The sequence below is a fragment of the Haemorhous mexicanus genome, chromosome 13, assembly GCF_027477595.1.
Source record: "Haemorhous mexicanus isolate bHaeMex1 chromosome 13, bHaeMex1.pri, whole genome shotgun sequence".
Taxonomy (NCBI): domain Eukaryota; kingdom Metazoa; phylum Chordata; class Aves; order Passeriformes; family Fringillidae; genus Haemorhous; species Haemorhous mexicanus.
Window position 1 is genome coordinate 2,888,471 of NC_082353.1, and position 22,980 is coordinate 2,911,450.

General features: G+C 42.6%; 1 protein-coding gene across 2 annotated transcripts in view; it reads right to left on the minus strand.

The window, feature by feature from the left end:
* The window catches only part of SCAPER (S-phase cyclin A associated protein in the ER), a 139,475-nt gene that overhangs the window by 25,073 nt on the left and 91,422 nt on the right, over positions 1-22,980 (minus strand). For both annotated transcript variants that reach the window (XM_059857897.1, XM_059857896.1), the window contains exons 25-27: positions 19,124-19,247; positions 11,874-12,103; positions 8,125-8,280 (exon numbers count right to left, since the gene is read on the minus strand). In XM_059857897.1, the coding sequence (XP_059713880.1) occupies positions 8,125-8,280; positions 11,874-12,103; positions 19,124-19,247 (510 nt within the window). The remainder of the gene's footprint in view (positions 1-8,124; positions 8,281-11,873; positions 12,104-19,123; positions 19,248-22,980) is intronic.

Consider the following 22,980-nt stretch of genomic DNA (forward strand, 5'->3'; position numbering starts at 1 on the left):
AGTTGGTGAATATTCAGCGCTGCTGTTCAGTGCTGCACCCTCTGCTGCTAGCCCAGCACCAATGTCCCAGGCCCACTTCAGGGACACCTGTGCTGCACAAAACCCACCCCACACTGCAGGAGTAGTCCACAAGCCTGTGACACAAGAATCAGATCTTCAGTAAAACACAGTTAAGAACAAAAGCAACATAGTTGTGTCTGCTCTCCCTAAGATTTACTCCACAAAGAATAAAAAGTGGAAAAACCCCTAGAGTTCTAAGTGTGTTTGGGTGGGGCTATGCTGCACAACAATTTATGGCAGGGCTTTGCTTTCCTTATGCCTGGAATCCATGCCCCAAATGTTCATTTTGAAGCTCTGTGGTCTCTAAGTGAGTGTGTGTGAATGCAGCCAGCAGAGACACTTCCTGAGCCACCACCTGCCTGTGCCAGCTGTGCCTTTGGAGATCCCTGATGCAAAGTTCCAGGTGTGCTGGCACATCAGCCTGGCTGGGAGGGAGGCACAGCCCTGAGGAGGGAGAGCTGGCAGCTCTGGGACCACCCTGTGCACAGCTCTGCTCTGTGGCTCTGGGCTCCCTGGTATCCCTCACTCCAAAATGCCTTCTGCTGCCCAAGGATTTCTTCTGCAGGATGCAGGAGCCAAAATGTGCAAACCATCACTTAGTTACACTCGACTAACTAGAATGTTTATTGCCACAGGATCACATGAGAGCACAGCTCCTCCTGCCAACCAGTTATTTCCTAACTTCACTCTTAGCTTTTTCAGCTGTACAAAACAGAAAAGTACACTCACAGTCAAATGATAACCCCAAATTAATTACTGCATATGATACCTCACAGAATTTTTTTCTGACTCTGTGCAATCAGAAGATTGACCAATTTTACCAAATGTTAAAGTTAGCTTGCTTTCAACTCTCACTCCATCATTATTCTTAAACAATTCCATATGAGAAAGCTTACATTGCTGGATGAAATCCTTTTACCATTCTTGCTGCTCTGGGGCAGAGAATGAATCAAAATATACATTAGAAAGCCAATTGTAAAATAACTAAATGCAAGCATTAGTTTTTTCACAGAAAAGATGAAAAATTTTCAAGTTTGTACAGAACAAAACTTTTATAGAGAAATTAAAAATCTGTCTGCTACATTTGATGGATTGAAGGAAAAATTTATTTTGGATGTTGCCTGTACTACAGCTAACATGTATGTGAACAGAACACTGGCTCCTGTCAAATTGAACTGCTGGTTCCACCACTTTAATCCTAAATGTTTACAATAAAAAGGTAAAAGAAGTCACTTGTACTTGCTGTGGGCTTTAGAACAGAAAAAACCCCAAATGAAATGATGTAAAATAAAGCATGAACCTCTGCTTCTACTGCTCTGAGTGATTTTTGTCAAGTCTGCACAACACTGGGTTTAGCAGATTTTTAGTATACCTGAAAACATGAGCCCAATGAAAATTCAGTTCTGTTGGGACAGACTGAAGCAAAAACCCCCCAAAACCTTCATAACATAAGATGACAATGTCACACCAGACAATCAGACTTTACAGAACTGAAGTTAAGAGATCAGATTCCTAGAGCTGCAATTCCTCTTAATTCTCCTATTAATGAAATTTTGTCTCTGAGTCTGTAACAGCTGCAAAAGTAAAACAGTCACTACGGACAAAACCTCTTCAATTAATCCCTGAAGGGAAGCAAGACCCACTGGATTTTTACATTGGCTGACAGAGCTGGGAAAACAAACAGGCTTTCAATCTTTACCAGTCACAATAATTATGTGTTAAATATAAATACAGAAAAACAGACAAATATTTATATTATGGTCAAACAACCTGCATGATCTTAAAAAAAAAAAAAGGTTTAATGAAATGCACAGAATTTTCATTATGGGCTGCCACTGTGATTTTCAGCTTGGCCATCAAGGGGTCTCAGGAAGTGGTATGTGATCTGTGACTTACAAAAAGAGTTTAAGAATTAAAAAATGTGGATTTATCCATCACAAGAAAGAAAGAAAGATACTAATCAGTGTTACTCTGTTGCTTAAAATACACCACTATTTATTAAAAACAGGAATTCAATACAGCTTGATAAGAAACTGCATACTCTGCAGAACAAGTATAAAACTACAATTTCTGCAAGCTTCAATATGAGCAAACAGTTTATATCTGAAAAGATATTGTTTTAAAAACTGGCTGAGCTAACAAGCAGACAAGCCCCTCTAAGGGTATACATTATAATGTTTGTATATTTGAAATAAATACTCCTGATTAAAAACACAGAGTGAAATGAAAACATGAGTTTCCAAGAGGCTTAGAATATAATCTGTTGGGGTTTTTTATTATTAGGATTTAAAAACTATCATCAGTACTTTTTGCTTCTAAATTATTTTATTTAGAAAGAGATGTCAAAATAAAGAGGCCAAATAATAATAAAAAGAAGAACCAGGGAGTGTTTAGCACCTGTCAGACCTTGCTGCAATTCCCACTGCCAAGCAGGGACTGCAGTGCTGCACAGAGGTGATGAACTGAAGCCTTCCAGTAACTTCAGACACAAGCTGGAGTTAGTTTAACAGCCCTGGCTGGAGCTGCTGTCCCTTGGAAGTGGTGAGAAGCAACACCAAGGTTCAGACAGACTTGCATCTGACTCCCCATGCAGCAGCCAAGACAGACATTATCTTAATGACTGTAATAAAAGTGAGTCCAGGCCAGGCCACTTCCATGTGCATCTGGGGCAGGACAGGCAGGGTTTCCCTGGGTCAGCCCTGCATCTGCAGCTTCCTGCCTCTGCAGCTGGTAACCCCAGCTTCATCAACTGCTGACACACATTTACATACCCTACCACTGCTCTGGGACATACCTGCAGCTATTTCATTACTGCACTGCTCTGGCACTGTATTTTCCTGGAGTCATGAGAAAGCTTGAAGGCAATTCTTAAATAGAGAAAACAGCAAAGTTTTTGAACAGCTGGTGTTGCCCAGGACCTACATAATTTGAGGGACTGTTATTTGCAATGTTCCCTCATGCACAATGCAGTATTCTCCCTGTATCTGTGTTATTGCTCCTGCTGCTCCTGGGGAGAACACCGTGCCCCAGGGACTGACCCTTACCCTGCAGTGCTGCCCTGCTCTCCCCTGTTCCCTGCACTAACTCTGCCTCAGTGGGACTTTATTCACTCACACTCATGGGCAAAAGTGAAACCAGGCATTGACTCCAGCCCTCCACAGAGCAACAACTTCTGGGACAGCAACCTCAGGTGCAGAGAAGCAGGGAGAAGGGATCTAGGCTGGAGGAGCACTGGGCAGTACTGGAGAAGACAGGGACACGAGCAGAACCTTTGCAATGCTGATCAAGGACCTGCCATGGAGATCCTCACTTAGTGCTCCCCCCTGCTCCTAGGGAAGGCTGAGCTGAGGCTGCAGGGCCATGCCTCCATGACTGCTCCTTGCATTCCAGGCCTGCTCACTGTCTTCTGTCCTGTGGGTACAAGCCAGGCACATTCCAGAGGTGCAGTCAGGACCTGAGGGCCCAAAGAGGTCCTGAATCTCACACTGACAGTGATACACTCTGGAAAACAGGGCTGTCATCCTGAACATTGCTACTGGACATCTGCAATTCCACACAGATCTCAGGAGGTCTATATGGCCACACAAGATTGTTATTCCATATAAAGCGCATTTAATATTTTGTTTTATTTCAGGGTAATAAAAATGTCTCTGTTTTCAATTCTGGCTGCTGTTACTCCTAATGGTGAGCAAAAGTCAGTCAAGCATCACCAGGGTCACAATTTTCAAGCCTAAGTATCAAATGCCAGGTTCATCTGCTCAGCACAGAGAGCTCAATATTCAGACCTGCTGCATTTGCTGATTTCTCCCTACAAACAATAAGGGACAATGCCCTGTTTTTATCTCTCAAACACCTTTTTTTTAAAAAAAAACTCATCAGGGAGGAAGGAGCTCTCACCTCCACTGTTAGCAATACATGCAAAACAGCATCAGAAAAATGGGTCTCAAGTCACCCTCAATGATTCTCTCTGTGTAAGAGAAGAGGACAAAAAGTAACAAAAGAAGCTTGAAACAGGATAAGATGTTATTAAGGCTTTCAATAATTGTCCTTTTCTATGTATTCCACAGTGTTTGGAAAATGTGCTATTCCATCCACAGCAAAATTTCAATTAAAAGAATCAATCAAGCATTTATTAGCCAGTATCAAAAATGATAATTTGAAAAGTAAGATCAATACCAAAGTTAAATCTTTTTTAAAGACCTTGATCATTAATGGAAAGAAAATCCCTCTCTTATAATAGAGTATGTTTATAACACATGTTCAGAATAGATTCCCTTATTTCAATAACATTTTATGATTTTAAAATTGAAAATCCTCCAATTTATGCTTCTACATTAGTAAGACTTTTCTTTACTGTATCTAACTCCATGATTTTGGACTTTTTTTTTCCCTACAAGTCAACCACAGTAATAAAAGAAGTCTCTTAATTTATGTCTTAAAATTTTACCATCTACATTATATCAACCATAGACCTCATTTAAAACATAATGTTGATTTATATCTATCTACCTTTATATATCTATATCTCTCTATAGATCTAGATCTCAAATAATTTGAGCTATTCTCTAATAATCACTGTTGTTGTGACACCTTGCCTGATGTAGAGGCACGTGCAGAGAGGGATTTAGCTGAGATCTCTCCCCTGCCTATAGAATTCTTTCCATGAAGGCACTGCCCAAATACACACTGGGTATCAGTTCAGAACTTCTCTGCTGAATTTGGAGTTTTAGGAGATGTGCTTTTGAGGAAGGCAGGAGAGTCTAGATTGACAGCTCTTCCTACCTCAGAGCTCCAGAAATGGCCCAACTTACTTTGTACCCACAGGACTGGATCTTTTAATTGTTTCAAACCTGAGTTTTAAAGAAGAAATTCTGGCCCTCTGGGGATATGGCAATTACAGCTGCAGTGCAGTTCCCACAACCTGGTGGGATCTGAATGCACAGGAGAAGGATCCCAGGGCTCACAGAGGATTTCCCAGTAGTGCTGGGCTGGTTTGAGCCCTGGGGTGGTCCTGGTACCCCACCCAGTATTCACTGTCCTGTGTCAGCTCCCCAGTGTGCCACTCACTGCTGCATGCTGAGATCTGCACACAGCCAGACAGCACTACCACAGGGCTCTCATGGAATTCATGTGGAATGACAACTTCCCATGGGACAGGTAACAGCCTGAAAAGCTCTACTGGGGAAAAAAAAAACAACCAGATTAATTTTATATCCCCATCCCTGGTCACCACTGAGGAGCATGAAGAAATTCCCAACCTGGAACCATCTTCTATAGGAGGATACATGAAAAGAACATTTCAAAATGGCTCTTGCAACAATGGCCAAAGCCTGCCATTCTTTTGGCAAAACTTCTTTTCATGCTGCAGTGTCAGAGCACTTGAAATTCCTGCTGGGCTCTTCAAATCTCTGTAACAAGCTCAGACCCTGGCTGATCAGAGGGGCTGGGAAGGACACAGGGCTGTGACAGGCAGGCTGCTTTGGTGCTCAGGCCTGGATCAGCTGAGCTGGAGAGTGAGAAAAGCTCACTGCAAAGGCTGCAGTGCCACCCCCCATTCACCAGGAATGAAAGAGGCATCTGTACTCCTCCCAGAGGGACTGCCTTTTGTGCTGCATATCAGGTATCACACATCATCTATTACTGTAGTGTGACATATTTAAGAATTCAGTAAGTTTGATCTCTGTTTCTGCCACCTTAATCTGTGTTTAGCAGTACCTTTTTCCATTTAAATCACCTCCAGCACTGAGGACTGCTGTAACAAGACAGAATTACACTCTGCATACACTGCTTAAATGACAGGGGGCTCAGGGGATGAAAGACATGTGATTTAAATGGCCCTTCTAATCAGTTACATCAAGGCTTTTGATCTTGAAGTGAAAGACAACAGTTTTGAAATCTCCAGGTTCATTCCTCTCATTTCTTCTCATGCTCAAATGAACAATCTAACCTGGAATCAGGAGCAACCAGCACCTTTGGATAAAATCCAGAGCATTGCTGTTTATGGACATGGTAGGATCAGACACTTCTTGGTGTAACTGTGAAGAAAAACACTCAACCCCCCAAAATTATCCTGGTGCTACAAAGAACAGATGTTCTTGATGGATGTGTGTGCTGTGCTGTACTATTCTGGGGTGCAAAGATCTCTAATATTTTGGTGAAGTGTGTGCCTGCTACAGAAATTGCAAATATTGTATTACTCACTCTGAGCTAGAACCATTATTCCACTAACAGAAGGGTGATATTTTTATTATTCTGTTTAGTGAGTATTTGACTTCTGGCAGTGCTCTGCTAGAATTTAAAATGCCAAGTTGGCAGCTTTCAGAAAGGGAAATTTCTGTAAGTTGGGATGGTCTCTTTGGGCTCATATTTCTTGCAGTTCTTTTTCCATGTGTTTGTGTCCCTGGCTAACAGCAACAGCTCTTACCTAAAGCTTTGCTTCTTATCCTATGTTTTATTAGCTCTAGTTTTTCAACCCTAGCATCAATTTACTCTTCAGGAATGCATTGTGAAGTTCTGCCAGCCTTGATTTTGCCTGAAATGTGTAACAGTAATGGTGTGGTAGGGTCTAGTAAGTGCAGCCCAAAGCTCTGAAATTTTGACTCCCACATGAGTGTCAGGCTGTCCTGCACTGCAGACCACAGAAGTCCAGATCTGCTGGCAGGCACAAACCCTCATGCACACTTCCCACAGCCTTGGTTAGGTGACAACAACAAGCATTTTGCATTAGAAAATTCCCAGAAAAATCTAGTAATAGCTTCCTTTATGCAAATAGAGTTCCCTAACTGACAGAGGTGTTTTAAAGAGCAAGAGCTGAATTAGGCTGCCCTAGAGACAAATCAATTAACAGTCGATTTTAGCTGATAATAAAATACCTCTTGAAGTCCTTGAGACTGCACATTCAAACTATCAGTGATAAAAGCCTGTGGGCAAGGATGAGTAAAGGAGGCAAAGTTTGCAATTCTGACAGATGGCTTATAAGAAGCAGGCTCAGTGCAGGTAACTCATTATATTGCAGGTAAGAGCCTGAACAGAGGCAATCTCCAGCACTGTTTCTGGCCCTGTGTGTCTCACAGCTCTGGCAGGCAGCCTCAGCAGGAGGCCCCTGAGCTGCCAGAGGGAGGGCACCCACCTTCCAGTGAGAGCCAGGCACAGCTGGCACACCCCATCAGCACTGCACCCACCTTCCAGTGAGAGCCAGGCACAGCTGGCACACCCCATCAGCACTGCACCCACCTTCCCCTGAGAGCCCAGCACAGCTGGCACACCCCATCAGCACTGCACCCACCTTCCCCTGAGAGCCCAGCACAGCTGGCACACCCCATCAGCACTGCACCCACCTTCCCCTGAGAGCCCAGCACAGCTGGCACACCCCATCAGCACTGCACACACCTTCCAGTGAGAGCCCAGCACAGCTGGCACACCCCATCAGCACTGCACCCACCTTCCAGTGAGAGCCCAGCACAGCTGGCACACCCCATCAGCACTGCACCCACCTTCCAGTGAGAGCCCAGCACAGCTGGCACACCCCATCAGCACTGCACCCACCTTCCAGTGAGAGCCCAGCACAGCTGGCACACCCCATCAGCACTGCACCCACCTTCCAGTGAGAGCCAGGCACAGCTGGCACACCCCATCAGCACTGCACACACCTTCCCCTGAGAGCCCAGCACAGCTGGCACACCCCATCAGCACTGCACCCACCTTCCCCTGAGAGCCAGGCACAGCTGGCACACCCCATCAGCACTGCACCCACCTTCCCCTGAGAGCCCAGCACAGCTGGCACACCCCATCAGCACTGCACACACCTTCCAGTGAGAGCCCAGCACAGCTGGCACGCCCATCAGCACTGCACCCACCTTCCAGTGAGAGCCCAGCACAGCTGGCACATCCCATCAGCACTGCACCCACCTTCCAGTGAGAGCCAGGCACAGCTGGCACACCCCATCAGCAATGCACCCACCTTCCCCTGAATGCCAGGCACAGCTGGCACACCCCATCAGCACTGCACCCACCTTCCAGTGAGAGCCCAGCACAGCTGGCACACCCCACCAGCACTGCACCCACCTTCCAGTGAGAGCCCAGCACAGCTGGCACATCCCATGCAGCACTGCTGTGGCACTCTGCAGGAAACTTGCTACACTGGGGTTCTCATCCACAGGGCCTTGAACAGACAGGAAACAGCAGCACAGCTTGTCCACCAGCCCTATGTTCACCACGTAACTACAAACACAGAGAAAGTGCATTACAAAAAATAGTTCCACAACAGTTTTGGTAACTTTGCAAAATAAGTAATTTTTCCTTCTCTGCTATCAAACCACTCAAAAAGCAAGTTGTGATCACTTAAATACTCTTTCTGAAAGGTTCAATAAAACAATTCCAATTTCAGTAACTTCAGATCTGGCTCTCTGTGACTATCAGCAGTTTTTGCTACGAGATCTGAGAGTTGTGAGATAATTTTTATTATACTGTAGAAGAAGGATGAGCGTAAATGTTTCTTTTAGCATACTGCTAGGAGGACAATGGAATTTTGCCATAGTTAGATGATTTATAATAATCTTGGTAGTTCTGCAACAACACAATTTCTTTTTAGCATGAAGAGGTAAACTCTGTAGAACACACTAATTCAAGAAGACAATGATGTTACCCAGATAATGTTTTATAGCAATTCATACATCATAGCAACCACTGGCCATTTGTTGGCTTTGTTCCCCTCTTATAAATACACATATGCAAAAGCTCAGGGACTAACAGAATATTAACAACCTTCTACCACCAGTACAGAAGGATCAGGATGAAAAAATCTCCTCGGGACTCAATCAAATTCAATATAGAGCAAACCATGTAGTGACTTTTTTTTAAAACTGAAAACTCCCTTCTTTTTTATTAGGGTTAACCAGATCATCATTACTGATCCTCAGATCAGAACTGCTGAAGTTCCTTCTTTGGATTTCTAATAGCTTGGAAACATATGTCCAAAAATCTGCTCTTCACCCTTGTACCAAGATCTCTCTGACCACAGCAGGTTCTCTCACACCTTGATCATTATCAACTCCACTTAAACCATGCACAGATGTATTTTTTCCATGTCACTTTGCTGATATCACCTCACTTTACCTACTTTCCTCTTCTACCACAAACATCCAGCTTCTCAGACTTTAGCCCTTCTCAACCACCATATTCTGCTGATTTAGGTGAGCTCAACTCTCTTTGTGGACACAAAAGTCCACTGTAATCATCTCCCTTTCTTTCCCCTCTATTTTCCTTTCTATTTTCCTCCACTCCTACGAACTGGGAGAAACCTCTTGTCAAAACCAGAACTGCTGTTTTAGCCTGTGCTGAAAAGGCAAGGGGAAGTCATTGCCTTCAGGCACCAACAAATGATCCCCTGTTCCCACCCAGACTACACCAAGCCCCTGCTCCTGAGATCACTGTCCCAGCAGCTGCTCCTCAAGGGCACTTGGCAGAGATGGCTCTAAGGACAGAGGCTCCTGGAGAAGGGAACACCACTGGCTTTAAGCTTACCAGACCTGACTAGGCCACCCTAACTTGACTCAATAGGGAACATTATTAAACAATATTGATTCTAGTCAATAAAGACTATTGATTAGATAAATGCTTCTCACAGGAGTACAACTGTTTATTAAAAATAACTGTTCCCTCACAAGATGTCCTACAGTCTGACTTTGAAAGAACAGGGGATTTTGACACTAGGGAAGAAAACCTCGTATTTTTCAGACACTGCTGTTGCTCAAAGACAGATTTCTCTGCCAATGTCCACCCTAGTGACACACAGCTTTCGGAAGAAGTGAAGGAATTAAGAATAAAATACACTGGATATAAAGCAAGAAGTTGAACTGCAGCATGGAAGATTTTTAAAGCTGCTGAAGTAGAGCAGTTAAAAACACATAAAGATGCACAAAGATTATTAGGTGCACACTCACTGTGCAGGTAAATTTGTCTGTTCTATTTATTTAACATGAAAGGTTACTAGCATTAAGTTTCTTGCTAATTTTGATCTAAGCAATCCACTTGATCACCCAGGTGATAAACAAGTTCTCCTGCATTAATGGAATAATTCCAGGAACAGAGCTGGCTGTTAGATACATCACAGTCACAGAGAAATGCTGAGTGCTGGAAACAGCTCTGAGAAATAGGAGGGAAGAGGAAGAACTAAATAAAGCAGAGCTAGTGCTGATAGACAGTGGCTCACAAGAAGGCCCAGCCTTTCTCATCTCATCAGCATGCTCTTCCCTAGCAGCATCTCTAGAGTATGACAAACTGCAAACTGTGTCCACTGCCCCCCTCCTAGGCACAGAGCAGCTGCTCTTCTGGCAGAGAGGAAATGGATGAGAGCTTTCAGCCTGCTGGGACTATTCTTCCCTGGCACCGGAGACACCAGGAAGATGCATGGAGCTCTCCTTTCCTTGAGGAACTGAGCACACACACAAGTGAAATGTCAAAGCTCTCTCTAATCTATGGCCTCCATCTCTTTTTACCCACAGGAGCACAGCTGAAATAACCTGGCTGCCCTTTTGATACCCAGACAGCACATAGATAATTGGTGTTTATGCATCAGGTCTATTAGTCCCAAATAGAAAAAAAAATTTAAAAAAATCAGTGCTCCTCTTTCTTTGCCCATCTTCCTAAAACTCTCACTTAATCAACTCCCCATGACATATGATACAATGACCTGGAGGTGAAAGATTCTCATTAATGACAGAATTTGTCTGTTTTTGACTGGTTTAAAATGCCAGTCTCTCTTTTTTTCCTAATTACACCATTACCTTGTCATCATGCCTTTCATTCCCCATTTATAACCAGATCCCCTAAAGTGCCTCAGGTGAGGGACCTGCTCAGATTCTCATGTCTCTCCTTATCTTGAGGGTCTGCCTGTGCTGGGCCCAGCCAGTGTCAGATGTCTGCTCAGCACAGACCTCCCACCCTCCCATTCAGAAATTGCAGAATACAACATCCTGAAATTTCACACTCTATCAAAACCTGTTTGGGGAGAAGGAGAGTTACATGAGAACACAGAAGTTTTAGAGGTCACTGGTATCTATGACAACTACTTGTTTTGCTTTTCTCCTCCAGATGTCCTCTTTGTCTCCATCAGCATCGCACCAGACTGAAATGTCTGAAGGCTCACGGTGACATGTTTTCAGTAGCATATAAAGAACTTCATTTCTTCAGAGGGCTGAAGACACTGGTGACTATTTATGTGATAATTTATTGGTAACTATTTCTGTAGTTTACCAGTGAAACTGTACACTTTTAGCAAGTCTAGTATACTGCTGGATATATATTAGTTTCATCTATTTAAAATATGTATTAATTATGTGTGCACTAATATATTTAGGTTCAGCTATTAAAATGCAGCTACATGATAAGATCAGATTCTAGGAATGACTGGGTGATTTTTATAACAGGAAATGTATTTTTTTTGACCAGCTTATATGAATGCATGTATGACATGAGAGACCACAGGCAATGGGCACACACAGCTGGCATAGAGAACAGAGAGAAAAACATATGGAAGCTAGCTCCTATGTAATCAGGAGAAAAAACTGATGGAAAGAACATAAAAAACAAGTCCAAAAATAAAAGAATCTTAGATTTCTGTATTTCTTTGTCTGCAGTTTAATGAAGAACGTTTTTGATTGAGAATATAGGATTTCAGTAGTCGTCCTGACTACCCACACAAACTACTCTCACTGCATCAAGGTTAAAGCAGTTTGCTCCTCTCTTAAATCAATGCAATTTGCTTTCTCTCTCATGAGGAATATTTAGAAAAGTTTCATCATCTTTTTTTAAACCTGATTAGGTCTTGGACTCTGCTGCTGAAGGCTTCCACTTGTGAGGATTTACTTTTCACTTCCTGTAACATCTTCAGTGCAGTAGAGTGGTTGTTTCCATCTGGGAAGCTGGAGATGAGACATCTGAAAATCACAGCAGTTACCCTCAGAAGTCCTGTTGTTAAACCTTCAAATACCTGCTTATTTACACTTCTGCCTGCAGTAGCATTATGGTCATCTGGAACACTAACCTAAGTAAAGAGAAAAAAACACAAACACCCAGAATTCAGTAAAACTAACCAAAATTTCTAGAGAAACATGTACAAATTTGTACAGGCCTACAATGACAGTAACAATAAAGTAACATTCTAGCAGTGCTGATGGACATGACACCATTTCAGGTACAAGGTAAGGTAAAGCACACAATCCAAGCTGGACCAGAATAAATCAAAAGAATGCCATGTCTGAGAAGCAAGGAAGCCTGGCAGCAGCAGAGTATGCCATTAGTAGGACTGTGTTCTTATGCATGAAACACCACCAGTGACCACTGCACTCCTCCTTCAGAGGTCACCCACCTGCCAATCATGTCAGAAGCACAACACCCAGTTCTCTCTGAGCAGACCTCAGAGGAATCTCATTTTTCTAAATCATTTAACTAGATCCCACTCCTAAAAAGGTGAAGTTGAGCTGTACATCATGTAAATCTGAAGACAAATCTACATGCAGGATACAGATCTGGAAGGAGATTATGACTCATGGAGAGCATAATTTTTAAAAAATTCATTTCGTTTTTCCATTTCTGCAGTCCAAGGGAATGAATGCAGCTGAAATCCTGCCCTGTTACCATCAAACAGTAAGTGGAGTGTGTGTGAAGTCCTGCAGTGCTCCTGGCAGAGGCTGGCAGCAGTCAGGGCTGGGGCTCCTGGAACACCCCCATGGCTGATGCTGCTGGGCCAAACCCACATCCCCCTGCTCTGCCACAGCCCGAGGGCTGACACAGGCAGCAGGGATCAATACTGGCTGGAATGCCATTTTCCTCCCAGTTAAAATCATTCACACTCAGTAGATGCAAGCGTGGCCAGAGAAAAGCATTCCTCCTGCTAGAGGTATCAGGAGGGATTTGGTGACACTTGGTGACAAAGAACAACATGCACATTTCTTTATTATTCATTAGCTCTGAGCCTTGTGCTGGTACTTAAAACTCATTGTAATGGTGTGTTTCTGGTGCTGAGCCAAGAGAGCAAGTGAGAAGTCTTTAGCTGCTTATTCAAGTTCAAAAGGAAAAGCAATGCTCCGTTGCTGCAGTACTGTTTGTTGGTAATAATTAAAATAATTCACGCCTAATGACACCAACTGCTCACTGAAACAGAGGGACTGAGCACTGCCATGTGTAAACCAACCTAAATGTGGTTTTGTGCTTGGAACATCAAGCTTTAAAAACTGCTAACAAATGGTACTTACTGCTTTATTTCACCTTAGATTAAAAAAAATATTTGTGCTATTTATGAAAAGAGTTAATAATATCTTGCAGCAGAGCCTTTGCTTTGCTGTAATGAGCAGTACTATGAGTGCATAATGTCTGCTTTTGTCTTCCACTTCAATGTACATAGGAGAAATAGATTTTCTAAATGGATAGTCCTTAGCTATGAAAGTTCATGCTTTGAAATAAAACTGCTCTTCCTAATTTGTAAAATAAATAGATCTGGCACTTACTAGAGTAATTTACTGCAGAGCTTATTTCATGTTTAATTTTTTTGGAAAATGTGAGTGCATTAATTAATATAAAGTGAGAACAAATGTGGTTTTTTACACAGTGTTATGTCAAACAACAGATAGAAGGAAACACTGCTTGACAGAAAAAGGTAAATTTGAACTGAATTCCTTGAAGATTCTCCTTTTACACTAACTCAAATGAGTGACAACAGATCAGCTCTTTTACTGAAGAAATAATTAATGGGATAGTGTGAAAGTGTGTTGAGATTTATGTTCAAAATTAATTGGTGTGCTTGCAGAAGCAAAATTAATAGGGGTGCTTGCTTGTTGATTATTATATCAAGCAAGGGGGTAAGAAATCTTAAGATTTAATAGTGTAATAATGAAAGCTTTCAAGCTCTGGTTTCTTTGTGTCAATTACACAAGGAGTTAATAACATTCAGAGAAACTCTGTTGAACATGAGCTTTGAATGAGGAAATGTAACAACACTCCACATTCCTGAGTTTAACAGTTTCTGTGACACAAATCTACAGGTGTGATTACACCCTTAAATTGATTTGCTGAGCAATTGGTCTGAAACATTTTAAAATCACAATGGAAAATCAGGAAATGTGGAACTACTGTCCAAATATCTGAACATCCAACACCTCAATGCTATTTTAGCTTTCCTGATGGCTTGACCTTGCTGGACCTAATCAAGAGTCCTGCTTTAAGTTGGTTCTTGAATTGGAACACTCTGGTGACCTGACTCTCAGCTCTGGTACAGACTCCACACAAGTCATAAACTATTCCTTGGAGAATTCACCCTGAGCAGGGGTTTCCATGCTGCCCTAAGCTCTTCAGCTCTGCCCAGCATCTTGGGCTTAATCCTGTAAGATGCAGCAGAATATGGCCCCAATCCAGTAAAGCACTTAGGCACACATTTAATATAGCTGAAAATGCTCCTCTGTTCTGACTCACATCACCAAAATACCTCTGCAGATCAGAGCACATTCTCCTTCTGTGCTAACAAAAAACACCAAACAATTTCCAGTTAGCAATGCAGAGGACCAGCACTGACAACTCATTCATATTTTTATTTCATAAAAGGCACAGTCCTCCACAGCCATGAAGAACTTCAAATGTAGGGTTAGTAAACTCAACTGGAAAGACTTCAGACATTTAGAAGCACACGATTTATCTTCATTTTGGTCAATTATTTCATATAATTCTCCCATTATCAAGAGTGATTTTGTGCTTTTTGCATGTGTAGTCATTGGGCTTGCCTCAAAAACACTGAAAAGTACACCTCAGAAGTCTCAGGAGGATGTCAGACTCTCTGAGGAGTAACTAGTGAACCAAAGAAAGGGAAATGGCTCAGGAAGGGCATGGCCTTGAGATGGTGCAGGTGAAGGTTTCAATTCTAAATTCCCCACCCCTAAACACGTCAGCATGTCATGACCTCGTCTACTCCAGCTCTGTTTTCAGGATTTACTACTCTCCACATGGGCTTGTGTCCTGGTTTAGGGAAAATTTGGGAGAAAACCTCTAAAAGGGTTTCCCCTGGAAAGCAAATTCAAGTGGCTCCTCCCCCATCTGGTTTGGGAAGAGATTTCCTTGGAGAAAAGTGGAAAAACCTGTTTATTTAACAGGCAAAGCATTCACCAGCACACACAAAAAAGGAGCAATGTTAAACAATAAAACTTCTTGCTGCTCTGAAGAGAGGACACACTCAGCAAGTGCCCCTGTGGGCAGCAGCTCAGCTCACTCAGTCTCTGATCAGTCCCTCTGGTGCTGGAAATGCTGCAGCCCAGTCCCCATGGCCACAGGTGAGAGCTGTGGGTGCCCTTCAGGTGTTCAGTCCAGAGCAGCTTTAAACAGCTCCAAAGAAAAAGAAAAACCACAGTGCAGGGAACTTCTCTGCCTCAGCTAGCTAAACTAACTAAAAGAAAGGAGAGCTCTGTCCTGCTGTCTGTCCATCCACAGACAATGCAGTCCAGGAGCAGGAATGTGGAGGAGTGAGGGCAGTGTCTGAAAACCAACTGTGCACTGCTTCTCTCCCCCCTCTGCTCTCAGAACCTGCCTTAAAGGTGCAAAACTTTGTTCTGGGCAGAGCAATGGGGATAGGAGCATCATAAAGTCACCCCAGGACAGTTGTTATTGGGGACTGAGGGAACTGTCAGTGCCACTCAGCTGAACCCTGTGGAGACAGATGTAATTCAAAATGGACTGCAAAAGCCCAGCAGCACAGATGTACCTTGGATTTCACAGCTCTTGTCATCATCAGTGCTAACATGGAGCTGCCTTATTTGATGGAGCACAGAAGACTAAAAAAACTGGCCACAGCTGGTGAGGACACTGCAATAGGATGTATACTGTCATTCTGAAGAACCCCAATTAAATGGCAGCACATTCCAGGCAAGAAGTGGAGGAGAAAAATTACTGTCCTGTGACTAGATAGCCAGATTATCTTAAACCCAGCAAAACTTCATAGGCCACTAACCTAAAATATGGTCCAAATTTAAGCACTGTATTTTGGAGAAGAAAAAAGTAACCAGCAGCTGGGTTTGATGGCTAGCTCACCTAACATTCATTGCACATTCACTAATGATGTCTGACTTCGAATTTTCAGATACTATTAAAGATTGGCTTAAAAAATTATCACAGGGATCTTCATGGTAACCCACAGACAGGTATGGTTTAGGTGTATGGCTTCTTTGGGTTCTCTGGGGAAAGGACATGACAGCTGTCACTTGACTGGAAATAAAACCCCCAAAGTGTGAAATGATCCTTACATGCCTACAGCTCCATTAATTACTTGGTTTTGTTGGTAAGAAACCCCCCAAAACAGACAACCAGAAAAGCTACAATTATTGTACAACTATCCCCTGGCTACAGTAGACAAAGAAGAGCAGAGGCAGCAGTGAATAAAGCTCCAAGTCCAGCAGAAGAGCTGTAGGAATGTAGGTGGGAAGGTTTGATCCATCAGCCATGGCAATGAGGAAGCACCCCTGCTGTCCTCATCAGACACTGGCTGAGGCATTACCAGAGCTAAGGAGGCTGAGGAAGGGAACAGGGTCACTCAGGCTACAGAAGGTTTCCTACCAGTGCCTTAAGGCAGGAGGCAAAGAAAGGTCTGACCAGGATCCTTCAAACTATTAACCTGGACAGGCTGGATCACACACACACACACAAAACCCAAACCAAAACTAAATGCACATGAAACTGGCTGGAAATAAGGTTCATACTGGATGCATTCAAGATTATATTGAAATGCTTCTCAAAACAGTACTGTTTCTGTGTTCAGCAAATATTGGTGTACTTGTTTAATAATTTGTTAAAACCTTGCAAAAATACATTCTCATTTATTACTCCTGGTATTACTTTGGGTTTTATTTTCCAACAGTAAGTGGAAATACACATGACATAGGCAAAGGCTGCATCACATGGCTCATCCAAAGAGGAAAAGTGGAGGCAGTTAAAAGTCTCTGGGGGTATATTTTAGTATTTTGGTATTCAGAGCTGCTCTCAGTTTGTACATTTCTTTTTTTGTTAAAAAAAAAAAAAAAAAAAGGAAAAAAAATTCAAACTTGATCTGATTTATTATATTTTCAAGAGAGAAAAATCAGGGGTAGAAAAGCAGCACTGTTTTTGGGTTTTGTACTCAACTATGCACTTCATGGAACTATGAAGATATCCCAGTTTAAGGGCCAATTCTGCATGAAGAGAACATAAGAGACTTTCTGTATAGGAAAGAAAAGTCCACTGTGGACCATGGGAAACATTAAGCTTTAATTACAGTTTTGCTGCAATTCAAGGGCAGTATTTGGCAACAGACTGAAAAGAGCTCTAAGTGCAGTAAATTTTCCTTCTGCAGCATCTCTGAGCTCTAGGTGGCCAGCTGTGCCTAAGAAATGCCCTCTGTGCTCCTCCAGGAGCTGCAGGTCGCTGTGCCCTGCTGTGCAGGCAGGCTCTGGCAGCTCAGCTGGCAGGGGAGGGGCTGGGGGATTCCCCAGCCTGCCCTGCAGAGCTCCCTTACAGCAAAACTGCTTCACTCACCTTTATTTACAACAGGACAACACAAACAGAAAGGTACCTTTTCTCTCAAGCTGGGTTAGCCCCAGGTGCTCTTGGGTCTGGTATGGTTACATTTCTTTGCTCTATGTTCATGTGCTTATTCTAAATAACTTTAACTGGTACCGTGTCAAATTCATTTCCCTAATTAATTAACTTAACTTAGTTTCTTTATTTTTTCTCACATAAACTTTTTGTGTTCTTTTAACAATTTTTGCACTCTCCTTTTTTCTCTTAATCCTTTCTCATCTAACTTCTCAAGCTCTCTTTCTTTTTGCAATCATTCAACTTTTTAAATTCTTTCTTTACATGCCCCGTGTTAAAGGGGAGCATTAACAATTCCTGACATGGTTGGTGCCACCCTCAGCAAAAGCAGGTGGTGTTTTCTGCTCTCACTTTTATTACTCTCACTATTGATATTTTCCTTGCTTTACTCTGTGCTCTCCTTGAAGGAGAAAAATAGGTGGCTTTAGGAGAAGCAGTAGGTCTTACAGCTTCCTCTACAGGCTGAGGCAGGGGAGGTAAATTGGCACAGTATTCCCAAGCCTTATTCTTGATTGTCACCCTTAACTCTTGATTCTGACTCATCTCTCCTAATTTTATAACTTCAAATCTGTTCTTTTTAATTTTTTTTTTTTTTTTTTTTTTTTTTTTTTTTAACTTAATCTCCAGAGTGCTGTCTGGGCCCCGGAAATCTGTCCGGGGGTTTATTCTCAATTATTGTCCGGCTGCCCCGCCCCTTCCAGCGACACCTGACACCCCCCGGCAGGGCACTCGGGCTCGCTTTGTGCCACAGACCTCGGACCATCCTTTTAAAGTGTTCATCAACAGCCCTACGGCTTGTTGATTCTAACAGCGTCCCCTAAATTATTCAAAGTATGTACATAACTTTTCAATTAACAAACTGCTTGGCTCATGAAAATACATACACACAATTTATAAGTAAAAAACCAGGACTAAATATCTTATGATGAGCAGGTCACTATGAATTAAAAATGAGCTTTCAAATAAAATATTTAATGACATTTCAAATTAAATGAAACATTGGAAAATTCAAACTTTCAATGCTAAAGAGTCCTATTTAAGCACTTCAGCAAATCAGACTCTGGCAATGTATTGACCTGACTTAGATTCATGACACTGAAACAAGTAAGAATCAAACACACAGTCACAACTCTTTGTGGTCTGTACTCTAAATATTCCTATAGGGTGAATTAAAGAAAACAACCTCAGAAAGAGATAGAATATCCACTCACAGGGTTCCTGGTGCACATGCTTTTGCAGAAGTCATTAGTAGAAGCAAATACATCAATTTCAGATGTATTTGATAGATCTATCAAATCAGATACATCTATCTACAGAGTACAGTAGATACAGCCACCAAATACAAACAACAAATGAATTTTAATCTTTCAAGCCTTTATTCTTATTTACCTCCTGGTGTTCTTTAACATGTTTGTGAAGCATGCAAAAATTTACCAATTCAAGAAGTTATTTTACCTACCGTAAACTGGTGTATCAACAGGTCCATCAGAAAAGTGATCTTATTACTAAAGAGAACATAGGTGCAGTTTTCTATGCAGTTGCTGCAGGTGAGGCTGTAAACATTTACTGTACTGCACAGTGACCTAAAAAGTCAGAAGGGAAGAAAAATTAGAATTTTACTTACTTCAAAGAACTAAAAGCAAATAAATGGCAGCATCAAAAAATAAGCTTGCAGGAATTCACATTTATTTTCTTTAACTTGGGATTCCAAACAGAAATAATACATTAAATGAAATCAATTCAATAACTTTAAAACAGTAAAGCCACACTTATCAGAGGCCACACACTCTATAGGTACTGGACTCTCCTGTATTCAAAACTCTGACCAAAACTGATACAGAATATCAGCCAATTTCACATTTGGATAGGAAACATTTCTCTGTGTGTGGCTTACAGCTATAGAACACGCTGAACCCTTTCCTGGCAGGACCCTCAAGCCCTGTGTGAAGTACCTGACAGCAGTTCCCAGCTCACAGGGCCTGTGCTCAGCACAAGGGACAGGATGCCCTGGGAGCTGGCAAACCCAGCAGCTGCAGGGCCTGGCCCAGGTGCTCTGGAGCCACATTGTCCCCTCTTGTCACACAGCCTGCAGTGCTGATGTGCAGCTCCACTGTCCCCACTTGTCACACAGCCTGCAGTGCTGATGTGCAGCTCCACTGTCCCCTCTCACACAGCCTGCAGTGCTGATGTGCAGCTCCACTGTCCCCTCTTGTCACACAGCCTGCAGTGCTGATGTGCAGCTCCACTGTCCCCTCTCACACAGCCTGCAGTGCTGATGTGCAGCTCCACTGTCCCCTCTCACAGAGCCTGCAGTGCTGATGTGCAGCTCTACTGTCCCCTCTCCTCACACAGCCTGCAGTGCTGATGTGCAGCTCCACTGTCCCCTCTCACACAGTCTGCAGTGCTGATGTGCAGCTCCACTGTCCCCTCTCACACAGTCTGCAGTGCTGATGTGCAGCTCCACTGTCCCCTCTCACACAGCCTGCAGTGCTGATGTGCAGCTCCACTGTCCCCTCTTGGCACACAGCCTGCAGTGCTGACGTGCAGCTCCACTGTCCCCTCTTGTCACACAGCCTGCAGTGCTGATGTGCAGCTCCAGCAGCACTGGGGAGACCCCCCTGTGGCTGGGGGAGAGGGCACAGCTTTGCAAGGGGAACAACACAAAACAGAAGCACATGCACAACTGCTCTCTGCACCACAGGCAGTGATTTCCATCTGCTCCAACTGAAGTGCTCTCCTCAAAACAGGCCTTGCAGGGAAGCTGGGACCAGTCCTGGAGAATATTCTCTCAGAGAAGATTAATATTACCAAAAAGAACCCCACTTCAGAATAAACACAAAGTTTGTTTCTTGAGCTTTGCACATCACTAAAGGCTTCACTGTTACTTCACAAACACACACACAGACACACAACACAAATGCATCATGAATACATCCAATATAAATACAGATGGCTAGACATTCAAACTGTTTCTCTAAAGTAAACCAAAATAAAAAGAACTTTCACTTTGTTGAGTTTTTCTCAACATATGAAAAAATGTGACTAAGTTCAAATAAGCTCCAAAGAAGAAAATAAATTATGAGCACTGCTGAAAGGTCATACAAAAGTGGGGCTGCAACAAACACCAAGTTACTGCACTGAAACCATCAAAGCTGGCATTTAACAGAACAAGCTGCAGACTAATTCAGAATACTTCTGGAGTTGAGTTTTAGGCTTTAACTTTCTCCTAAAATACTCTTTGGAACAACAAAATGATTTACACAATAAGGACTGGGGCTTTGCTGATGCTGGGCTCATTGCTGTGGCATCTGGTCACTCAGTCTGGCTCCCCAGAGCTGAACTGGAAGCCTCTCACATCCATTGCATTCCTCAAGCAAAGGAAAGCTGGAAATGCTCAGAGTCCAGAAAAAATGGAGTAAAATTTTTTTCATTTGTATGGCTGGATTGTCTTCTCTTCAGCTGGAGAACTTAGAAAATAAGTGAATGAACATTTATACTTTCCTTCCTTTTGTGAGTCTCACCATATTATTAGTTATATTAATTTAACTGTACTGGTAATTAATTTTATTCTACTGCCTAATTAAATCAATTTCAATCTTCAGCTTACAAGATGTGAAAACAATATTAAATAATTACTTATTGACCAAAGGCAGGTTAATTTTCATCTATTTCACCTAATTTTTACCCTACAAGGTAAAAATTAGGTGAAATAGATGAAAATCCAAGAGATAATTGAAGCAGGATGCTTCACATGCATTTTTACAAATCTGTCTTCAACACTATTCTCTCTTCCTCTCCAGACATATAAGGGGATTTAGTTCCCTTCTCTCAGTAATGCTGAAAATTATTTTTATTTGGCACCTCCTTCTATCGTTCATGAAGATTATTCCCTTGTGTAGGTATGTTTAGAGGGGGAGAGAGAAGAAACTACATTGGTAGTATCTATTTTCTGTTGAGAAGATGCTTTAAATCAGCTTCTGTCATTTTATCAGCTATTCTAAAATAAAGATCAATTCTATTTAAATATAAACATCATAATTCATCCAAAGTGTCAAATATGAACTTGTAGGTTAATTCTGACAGCATTTCAGAGATCTGAGGTGATTTAGTTAATTCACTGCAATAAATGCTTTTTGATATATGGGATTCCTAATTCCTAAGAGGATAATTTATTTTACACTTGAAAACACAGAAACTTCTCACTCCATCTCAAGACCAAATTCCACCGTTCGACTGCATCAGGCTTTTGTGTTTCCCAAGTGACCCTCACGTCACAAAGAGTACTGCTGCTTCCAGAGACTCTGAGAATGCATTTGAAAAGGTGCTGGAAGCAAATGGATGTCAAATGAATTTTTCACAGCAATAAAGAGGGTTCCCTTAACTGATACCACAGGCTTGCTACCAGCAGCTCGTCTGAGCACGTTCTGATCACGGCGCGCTCAGCTCTGCCGCGGCTGCACGGCCCGACTGCAATCCAGCACCACAAGTGTCACACAGAAGTGTCCCCAGGTGGTTGGCAGTGCTAAATGGCAGATTAGAGACAGCACAACTAATTTCTTTCCTTTAATCTTATTAAGAGAACAACAGCTGTCAACTGTCACCATTTCTGCACAAGGCTGCTGAGACAAGCGAGGGGCTGCGAGCGGCAGAGCCACAACTTTATCCAAGCACACCTTCCCTCACTGGGATGGAAAACCCAATGCACTTCCCACCCTCCTCTTCCCTTTTGGAGGGAAAGAGCTGCTCTGAATTGCAAAGGCGTCACCTCCAGAGATGCCAGAGGCAGCTGAAGGGCTGCAGCAGGAGGCTCTGCAAAGCAGGTGGTTATTGATTACAGCTCCTGCTCTAAACTTTGTATCACAGCCACAAATCAGCTTTCAGCCCTGGCCCTGCACGTTCACTCCAGCCCACGGCCAGGCTGCCCTCGGATGCAAGGCTTTCCTCCAGAGTAAATCCAATTATAAAAGCCTCCTTATGGTACACAAGCTTGGAGCCAAAAAAGAAATCTGTCTTTAAACTAGACAAAAATACGCATCTGCATGTTATGTTTATTCTACATGAATATGAAGGAGGAGAGGAGAATTCCTTTCAATAAAGCTAGAGCTCAACAGTTTGCCTGCATGTGATTATTTTTTAATGTTAGCTCCATCTTCATTTCCTCAATTTGCCTGATACAAACAAGTTGACAAACTTTTAACTTTTATTAAAAATACTGAGGCATTAACAGTATGCAACCATGGAAAACTAATCCTCGATAGTGCACCAGGATAGAGAGGCAATAACTCAGCTTATGCTCCACAAAAACCAGGGCATCAT